This window comes from Littorina saxatilis, linkage group LG8, assembly GCF_037325665.1.
Source record: "Littorina saxatilis isolate snail1 linkage group LG8, US_GU_Lsax_2.0, whole genome shotgun sequence".
In the NCBI taxonomy this organism is placed as follows: Eukaryota; Metazoa; Mollusca; class Gastropoda; order Littorinimorpha; family Littorinidae; genus Littorina; species Littorina saxatilis.
The window spans coordinates 51,476,004-51,485,914 of NC_090252.1; the positions used below are offsets into that span (position 1 = coordinate 51,476,004).

A 9,911-nucleotide genomic window follows, 5' to 3' on the forward strand; every position below is an offset into this window, starting at 1 on the left:
TTTCTCATTCTCTCCCCCCCACTCCTCTCTCTCTCTCTCTCTCTCTCTCTCTCTCTCTCTCTCTCTCTCTCTCTCTCTCTCTCTCTCTCTCTCTCTCTCTCTCTCTCTCTCTCACTCTCTCTCTCTCTCTGTCTCTCGCTCTCTTTTTCTCTCTCTCTCTCATTCTCTCACTCTCTCTCTTTCTCTCTCTCTCTCTCTCACTCTCTCTCTCTCTCACTCTCTCTCTCTCTCTCTCTCTCTCTCTCTCTCTCCCTCTCTCTCTCTCTCTCCCTCTCTCTCCCTCTCTCTCTCTCACTCTCTCACTCTCTCTCTCTCTCTCTCACTTTCTCTTTCTCCCACCTCTCTCAAACCGTTAAGACAGAACTGTTTCTGTCAGTCATTTGGAACTTTGCTATAAATTTCGAGACACACACAATGTATATGTGTTGTCAGTAATTATTACATGTGCTAATTGTTCTTTTTGCCTGCGCGCGTATAGTATGTTGGTCATGTTTGGTCATAGTATGTTTGTTTATGTTTGGTCGTTATTTTTGCCTGTGCATACAGTGTATAGTTTGTTGGTTATGTTTGGTCGGTTTCTTTGCCTGTGCGTGTATAGTATGCTTGGTCGATGTATGTATTGTAAAGCGCTAAGAGTAGACATTTTTCTAGAATAGCGCTATAAAAGTTTGCATTATTATTATTATTATTATATCCTGTGAACAGACACATACAATGTATATCCTGTGAACAGACACATGCACACTAAATTCTTCCTTGCGCGAACAAGACATTCTTACAAGAACTCGTGATTTCAAAAACACTGACACGACTGCACGTAGGCAAGAATAAAGCGTTTCACACATACATCACATGATCAATGAAACACTCACGAGAACATATTACACTGTCGTCCAGAAATCATTGCACATTGCAAGTTGGACTGCTCTCGTGTCGTCATGAAATCGTTGTGTCTGTTTGTCGTCTGGGCATACTGTGTCCAGCAGGTCTTGTGCCTAGGTATGTAAGCTTTTTAACAATTGTAGTTTAGCACCAAGGAAGAAGAACAAACAAATATCATAACAAAACTTTTAAAGTGTAAACCTATTTATCGTTCCGTGTGACCTTTACATATATCACCTACAATGAAAAGTATTCGATTTTAATACTGAATATATCTTAATTATAACATAATACTAGAGCAATGCTAAATGTCACTGTCATTGATAGCTGTATATGTTCCCCAACTGTCGCATGCTGTCATTCTTTCAGTTTTGCTGCCTAATTAATATTGTTCTTCACATTTATCACATAACTATTTAAGTCAAAATGAGCAAAATGATGTATGGTATGGTTGCTCGCATGTTGGTATCTGATTTCAAACTGAATATTATTAAACCGTCATCTTTTATAAGTTTTAATTTATACAGCGAAATTGCAGTTTTAGAAATGAGTTTCTACTTTCTTAAATCGTTAGGCTTTTAAATCCATTTCCACTGTAAACTACGATCTATAGGTATGTTCACACCTGGCAACCGCAAGTGTGTTTGTGAAGCTATTTTGTTTATCATTTTGCAGCGAAACCAAGAATCGCCTGCCCTTTGTATGTTCCTGAAAATAAGAGCACGACGTGTTTTTGTGAAAACCCGAAAGAGGGCCAAGGACAAGTCAGACTGTGGTGGCCTCTTCACTCTAACACCAGTCAGCTGTTACTGAAGAATGTCCGGAGAGAGAAAAACGGCACACACTATAATTGTTCTATGACGATTGATGGTCAAACCACCTCATCGGTCTACACTCTGCGCGTTGCATGTAAGTTATTATCGTGAGTATGCCTTTATGTCTTTACTCTTTGTTGCCTGTACTAAAAATACTACTTCGACCGAGCATGATCTTGCTTTTATTTGATTTTATTCCCGTATTATATGCCCGTGCACAGTGCACAAAACTGTTGGTAAGGTTTCAGTTCAGATTAACTGTATCCCATAAGATCAAGTCGTCTGCGAATCGTAAGAAGCATAGGTCCTAACATAGTTAAAATAGTTCCGGTCTCTGTCTGGCTCTGTCTGTCTGTCGGTTCCTCTCTCTCTCTCTCTCTCTTTCTCTCTCTCTCTCTCTCTCTCTCTCTCTCTCTCTCTCTCTCTCTCTCTCTCTCTCTCTCTCTCTCTCTCTCTCTCTCTCTCTCTCTCTCTCTCTCTCTCTCTCTCTCTCTCTCTGAGTCGAACTATTGCAGTTGTTCAAGCGATACCAGCTCAGTAAGTTTCAACTTGTGCTTTAGATGGCCCGTACTCTGAACATCTCCACATGAGCCCAGCGCAGTTTCTCAGCAATGGATCACAGACATTCAACGTGACTTGTATCGCCGACGACACCTACCCAACACCTGTATACACCTGGTCTGGCATCAACTGTGAGAACACAGTCCCTGACAACACCTGCACCTTCACACCTGATCCATCCACTGATTACTTCAGAGTGTTGACGTGTACAGCAAAGGCGAGTGTCGGGGTTGTGCCTCATCAGGCATCCAAAACATTGAAATTGACATTATACTGTGAGTATGATTTTATCATGCGACTGTATAAACCTGTCTTTAACTTTCTGTCGTGTGCATTCTATGCTGATGTGCTTTTTGTTTATAAATATCAACAGATACTGTACTTATCAATTGCGTTAACAGTAGCATCATAATTCTGCATACGTATAATTTTGCTTCCCAAGTCCTACATTACTATAACGTGATTTCGTTTCAGACCCTCCTTTACAAAAACCAGTAATTCTGCCCACACCAGCGAAGCATGATCTCCTGCCAGGAGATAACATTACATGTACAGTGACAGGCGGGAGACCTCCAGTAGAGTCAGTCCACTTCTACTGTCTGAATCCTTATCTGCCTGACAAGAATGATACAAGAAGCGAGACATCTGTGTCAAGTTCCGTCACAGTGAATTCTTCTCTGGTCTCTGTGAAAAACATGACGTGTTACTGCAACGCTACTTGGAAGAAAAATCCAGAATACTATCAGCATGTGTCCACAGCGGTGTATAATGGTAAGGGTTTTGCACACCAAAACATATGCAAACTTATTGATAAATCCATGAAATTACCGTAAGTTACCTTGTTTAATAATCATCAAGAACGCAGTTTAGAAGTAGCAAAATGTCAACGACAAACATTTGTGAATACATGTACTGAAAAGACGTTTGTGTATTTAGTTAATGAACAAGCTGTTTGCTGGAAATCCTATCCACATTTCTGTTTAAGTGTTGCACACAAAGCAAAATTAATGTTCCGAAACAAGGAAAATAATCACATGACAAAGTTGCCCCGCAGCCTTTAATTTAATGAAAAGAAAGAACATACATTCTCCTCATCCACGAATTTTAATGACAACCTGGCAAGCTTTTTTTGTTATCTTGCAAATGTTGCAAATGATGGCAAACTTATTTAATACAATGAGGGTTGTATGTAAAATGTGTGACAGACGGCGTGTTGGACTTTGTAGTTTGTATTTAGTCATTGTAAGTACTGACCTAAAGGGAAGTTCACAGTTGTTCACAGTATATGTTATGGACATATTGATCAATTCTAAGTGCTTAATTTTGTTTTCGTCACAGTGACACCAGACAAGGATTACGCCTATTACCCGTTAGGACTTGTGGCTGGAGTGTTTGCGCTTCCTTTCTTCGCCACTGTCATCGCCTTTTTCATTACGATCAGGAAGCGGCTACATAATTGTCGAAGCCCTACCAACAACCCCAATACGGACAACCCAAGGAATGACAGAATTAGCTTTGCAGGTAGAAAGAACATGATATATTTAACTCCTACTCTTATTTTTATGTGGTGCGATTACCTTAGTGCAAACCAACAAAGTCCAACTAGCCAGCAAGTCAGGAAGACAGTCAAGCAATCGATCAAGCAATCAAGCAACCAATCAATGAATCGATCGATCATCACTTATTCAATCAATCAATCAATCTTTTAAGCCATAAATCAATCAATCGTCCTATTCATCAATCCGTTTTTCGATCGCCAGCCAACCAACTAAATAATTATTAACAAATGTAAGACCTGAAAGTGCTGGAACATTTGCAATATTGTTTAAATTACACAGTTATGAGTTATTCACCCGTTGTGAAACCTTGAGAAAATATTAGAAAGAAAGCTATTTAGTTGGTTAGTTTGTTAATAAGTGTGTTGGTTATTCGTGGGTTTTTTTGTTTTGTTGCTTGGTGGCTGCATAGGTTAGTGCATGTTATTTGATTTGTTATTACTTACTTAGTTAGTTGTTGCTTTATGGGTCGAGCGGACCATATAGGCCAAATCAGGACCCCTATTACTTACTTAGTAACATCATTGTTTAGTTTTGTTTGTTTATTTGTGATTGCATTTATTCATTGGTTTGCTACCCTTTTTTATTCAAACACTCATTTTTTTCTTCATCAAGGCCCTGAAAGAGTCTCTCTTCTAGCTAGCGACCCTCCTGATGGACACGTCCCCTGCTCCTCAACACTGCCCACATCAGACAACAGCCGCAACGCAACAGCCGAACTTCCCACAGCCTCTTCCGATACAGAGAGCGTGCAGATGGATGTTCACCCTAGTGAGACCTCACCGAGCAGACGACAATCCCAACCGTCACTTGCAGCCACAGAGGAAGTTCTTGATACTGATGTTGTGTACGGCAATATACCCAAGGAGGTTCAACCACAGCAGAAACCTTCACCATGCAGTGAAGACTCCGAGCAGCCATTTGCGGGGGAAGAATTGGACACTGATGCTGTGTACTCCACAATATCCAAGGCTACTGGCTCGGGGACGCAGAGAAGTTTGCTTGCAGCCACCGCGGAAGGTCTTGATACTGATGCTGTGTACGACAATACACCCAAGGAGGTTCACCCACCACAGAAACCTTCACCATGCAGTGAAGACTCCGAGCAGCCATCTGCGGGGGAAGAATTGGACACTGATGCTGTGTACTCCACAATATCCAAGGCTACTGGCTCGGGGACGCAGAGACGTTTGCTTGCAGCCACCGCGGAAGGTCTTGATACTGATGCTGTGTACGGCAATATACCCAAGGAGGTTCACCCACCACAGAAACCTTCACCGCACAGAGAAGAATCCGAGCAGCCACTTGCGAGTGAAGACCTGAACACTGATGCTGTGTACTCCACAATATCCAAGGCTACTGACTCGGGGACGCAGAGAAGTTTGCTTGCAAACACCGCGGAAGGTCTTGATACTGATGCTGTGTACGGCAATATACCCAAGGAGGTTCACCCACCACAGAAACCTTCACCATGCAGGGAAGAAACCGAGCAGCCATTTGCGGGGGAAGAACAGGACACTGATGCTGTGTACTCCACAATATCCAATGATACTGGCTCGGGGACGCAGAGAAGTTTGCTTGCAAACACCGCGGAAGCTCTTGACACTGATGCTGTGTACGGCAATATACCCAAAGAGGTTCACCCACCACAGAAACCTTCACCATGCAGGGAAGAAACCGAGCAGCCATTTGCGGGGGAAGAACAGGACACTGATGCTGTGTACTCCACAATATCCAATGATACTGGCTCGGGGACGCAGAGAAGTCTGCTTGTTGGAGAGAGATCTGAATCTGAGGGAAGCAGGCTGGGGGAGGATCGTGGAGAGGACCACAAAGAACATGCTGAACTAAGTAAATACGTTTGTCAACTAATTAGCTAAGATTTACTTTGAGACAAGATGTATGGCTTTGCTCGTTAATTAAAATGAGCGCAAACTAAGTCAAATTAGTAGACTCCGGATTTTGGTTCCGAATAGATATATAATGGTTTATGTAGGTTCGAGTTTAACTGAAGAAGAAAGGAATTTCACAGGTTATATTCAGAACAGAAAAAAAACAGTTGCGCATGCATATCCAGTTTCTTTAAGGTTTGTTTTTCTGTTTTGTTTGTTTGTCGTGTTTCGTTTTATGTTTTTTACAGGAGTTCACATTTTTGTGGTGTTTAATTCTGAGTTAATGTGTCACTTTGTTTGTTTTTCTGTTATCATTATTTGTTTAAACTTTAAGGACTTTTTTTTACTATTGGATTGAGTGAGTCACAAACGCCTCTCACAATTCAACGTTTGAAAACGTGTAACCAGTAACTTGCATAATTCTGAGCAATATTAGCTTGTTTCATATGTCGGGTGATTTGCATAGGCAGTATACCAAATACCCCAAAATATGTTACCCTTATAACCAGAAGATTGCAAACTTTTGACTGCAATTAGTAATGTGCGAACATTGTACTGCATAATACAGATGTTAGGCCAAAAAAAAAAAATTGTCTGTTTATGGTAACCCGACCGACCCTATCGATTTGGCGCCGACCCAAAAACTTTTTTTTGATTTCAAAAAAAAAAAAGAAAAAAAAAGAGGTAAAAATGCTAAAAAGAGACATTTGGCGTTTCTTTCTCTCCCTTTCTCTCTGTTTTATTTATACGTTAGTTTTGAAACATGTATTCATCAAATATAAGAAGTGAATGTTCAGCCAACATAGCATTTACACACACACACACACACACACACACACACACACACACACACAAAAAAACCTACCTACCTACCGACCCTACTTTTTTTGGTCATGTTACCCTAAACAGACAATTTTTTTTTTGGCCTTATTGTATAGGTGAAGTCTATTACGTTATTGTGTTCTTGCCAAAACTGTCAACCGGAAAATTATCACTTTTCTGTTTGGCAAATACCAGTCTGATTAAATTTGTTGCGCTGAAAAGAGTATAAAAGGGAAACTTGAGCCAACAGCTTTTCCGACTTTCTTCCTTTGAAGTGAATTTTGTCCGGCTTAGTCTGATCTCAGCAACACAAGTCGTTGTTTGACATAGTCATGATTGTAGTCCCTCAATAGAGGCGCATGAATTTGTTTTTATTGCTGACATATATATATATATATTTGTACTGACCAATTAGTTATAGATATGTAGTCTAACTGCTGATGATGCAGAAGATTAACTCACCTCGTTTACATTTAAACTGTGGCACAGTGGGATATACTGTGTTCGAATACTGTAACACAGAATAATTATGTTGTTCTTTTTGCATTTACCTTATAAGCTTGAAAATTCTTTGAAACAGCCTTAATCTCGTTACAATGTATCAGCCCTATGTGAGCATGTAGCCGTTTTGGTTTCCCTACATCATGTGTTCACTGCATGATTAATTCATGCGTTCCTACCGCAACACGGTGGCCTAGTGGTAAGGCGTCCGCCCAGTGAGCGAAAGGTCGTGGGTTCGAGCCCCGGCCGGGTCATACCTAAGACTTTAAAATTGGCAATCTAGTGGCTGCTCCGCCTGGCGTCTGGCATTATGGGGTTAGTGCTAGGACTGGTTGGTCCGGTGTCAGAATAATGTGACTGGGTGAGACATGAAACCTGTGCTGCGACTTCTGTCTTGTGTGTGGCGCACGTTAAATGTCAAAGCAGCACCGCCCTGATATCACCCTTTGTGGTCGGCTGGGCGTTAAGCAAACAAACAACAAAATCATGCGTTCCTTCATTCATTCATTCCTTAATTCATTTTCTTGACTAATAACCTGGTTTTTTAAAGGATGTTTCCAAATGTATGTCTTCAAGCAAGGGTTGTAAGATTGTTTTCCTGTAAACAATGTTAGCTGCGGAATGATGAGACAAGACAAACAATTCTATTGTTTATAAAAAAAAAATACTTAAATCAAATTTTCTTTTTAACATGATAATTATATGAATTTAATACAATCTACAACCGAAGACGAAGTTGTAAATCGCAAGATATATTCCTACGGTCCACCACATTGAAATATTGAACATATTTGTTATTATCGTAGTGAATTTTTCACAAATGTTTTCATTAATATTTTAATATTCAAGGTGATGAGTCCACTACAGCGGCGTCCGCTTCGTGCCTGGAAACAAAGGTAAGAATTATAGTTATGTAAAGAGGAAAAGGAGATTGTGAGTCGAATCGTTTAAACGGGAAAGATTATGCTTTTAAGGTATAGCTCGTGTGTGTGCGTGTGTGTGTGTGTGTGTGTGTGTGTGTGTGTATGTGTGTTTGTGTGTGTGTGTGTGTGCGTATGTGTATGTGTGTGTGTGTATGTGTATGTGTGTGTGTGTGTGTTAGCGTGTGTGTTTGTGCGTGCGTGCATGCGTATGTGCGTGCATGCGTTGGTACGTGCGTGCTTTGGTGCGTGGCTCTGTGTGTAGATCTTAACCTCCCTTATTCAAGCGCAAATTCATCCATTACGATACTCACAAATTAATAAACTCAGTGCCAAATCTGTGCCTTTATTTTCTTTCATAACTCCCTAACACTATGAAGCCTTTATGCAGTTGATTCATTAAACCTTCAATGTTTCTTACACAGGCGAAAGAACAAGCGGCAGACGAGGAAGTGTACAACGCTTTGAGTTACGCGAGACACAACACGCTATCAGCCAGTGACGTCTACGATCGTATCTGTTTCGACCAGGCAAACAATAAACAGGAAAACACACCGAGAAGAAAATCCCACGAATGATTTGTAAATACTAATTTGTCTGTGGTATTTTCATAGTTATGCATGTTAAGTAAGCTTCTTTTGTACATAAAGAGTTTTTATCGGGTTACAAAACATTGATGTTTTTTGTTTATAGAAACGTAAAAGTGGAATACTTACGAATGAAACATAATTTCTCGTCCTGTAAATGCTTTGTACACATTAATATTCAAAACTTACATTATTTTGCTTGTGACTGCTTGTGCATAAAATTAATTGCTGTAGAGATATATTCATATATGTGAATGGGTTTGTTTTTACGAATGTACACACTTATTTACAAACACATTTGTGTACTTTTTTGTGAATATGTTCATCCAATAATGATAATAATAATAATAATGCAAACTTTTATAGCGCTATTCTAGAAAAATGTCTACTCTTAGCGCTTTACAATACATACACGCACAGGCAAAGAAAACGACCAAACATACAATACACAATAATGTACAAGAGGGAGCGGCGGCGTTCTGTTGTTTGGCTGTACAAGTAACATTGCCTGAGAATGTGTCCTGTTTTTCTCGTGTATAGTACTAGCCCAGAAGATGTAACACATTTTTGTACTTTTTTGTCCTTTCTTGTAAATATGTTCATCCAATAATGTACAAGAGGGAGCGGCGGCGTTCTGTTGTTTGGCTGTACATGTACAAGTAACATTGCCTGAGAATGTGTCCTGTTTTTCTCGTGTATAGTACTAGCCCAGAAGATGTAACACATTTTTATCTTTGTGCTTTTTCAGCAATATGATTATGCTTTTCGTAATGTTCTTATGTTAGGTCTACAATCACATTCATCTGAAATTCGTGTATTGTTTTCAAAGCGTTGCTGTTTTAACAATAAGTGTTCTTTAAAAAAACAAAAACATTTAAAACAATGACTTGAAAAACACCCTTGTCCATCCATGTTTAAGATGCTCATGATATTTACATAGCGATTGTGTGTAGCCTGATAATTGAGTCTTGTTATTAAAATTGTTTGTAACTGAGTCTTGTTGAAGAGACACTGTATTTTCTGTAATAAAGTTCTTTGTTGTTGTTGTGGTTGTTGTTAGTGGTGTTTTCGTTGTTGTTGGTAGTGATGGAAGTGATGTTAAGAACATATTCTTTTCAACATAGTCTAACTTGTGGTGTTGCAGATTGTTGTGGTGTACACTGGAAACTGATCAAAGAACTTGTTCATATTTCTGTTTGATTGATTGTATATTATATTTCTTTTAAATATTAACAATGCCAATTTAATTGTACATTGCTATGGAAAGTAAACTCCTTTTTCAGGTGTTAACGGTATGTTAACGATTCTTCTTCTTCTTCTTTGTTCATGGGCTTAGACTCACACGTTCACTCATGTTTTTAGCACGAGTGGATTT

The 9,911-nt window shown here is 39.7% G+C and overlaps 1 protein-coding gene and 1 long non-coding RNA gene across 2 annotated transcripts; both read left to right on the top strand.

Annotated features, from left to right (window-relative positions):
- The first annotated feature begins 780 nt into the window (after nucleotides 1–780).
- LOC138972366 (uncharacterized) lies at nucleotides 781–2,512 on the top strand. Its single transcript, XR_011457578.1, has 3 exons — nucleotides 781–999; nucleotides 1,558–1,791; nucleotides 2,258–2,512. It is a non-coding gene; the product is annotated as an uncharacterized lncRNA (long non-coding RNA).
- A 441-nt stretch (nucleotides 2,513–2,953) lies between these two features.
- On the top strand, nucleotides 2,954–9,581 carry LOC138974722 (uncharacterized). The gene is made up of 5 exons (XM_070347445.1): nucleotides 2,954–3,029; nucleotides 3,597–3,779; nucleotides 4,430–5,665; nucleotides 7,879–7,925; nucleotides 8,375–9,581. The coding sequence occupies exons 1-5, from the start codon at nucleotides 2,954–2,956 to the stop codon at nucleotides 8,525–8,527; spliced, it is 1,695 nt and encodes a 564-aa protein (XP_070203546.1). The 3' UTR covers nucleotides 8,528–9,581.
- The last annotated feature ends 330 nt before the right edge of the window (nucleotides 9,582–9,911 follow it).

Excerpts from the sequence above, each read along its gene's own strand:
- LOC138974722 (XM_070347445.1), top strand. The coding sequence starts at position 2,954 with ATGACGTGTTACTGCAACGCTACTTGGAAGAAAAATCCAGAATACTAT. Across the intron at positions 5,666-7,878 it reads CAAAGAACATGCTGAACTAA|GTGATGAGTCCACTACAGCG; the intron begins GTAAATACGTTT and ends TTAATATTCAAG. Across the intron at positions 7,926-8,374 it reads CTTCGTGCCTGGAAACAAAG|GCGAAAGAACAAGCGGCAGA; the intron begins GTAAGAATTATA and ends TTTCTTACACAG.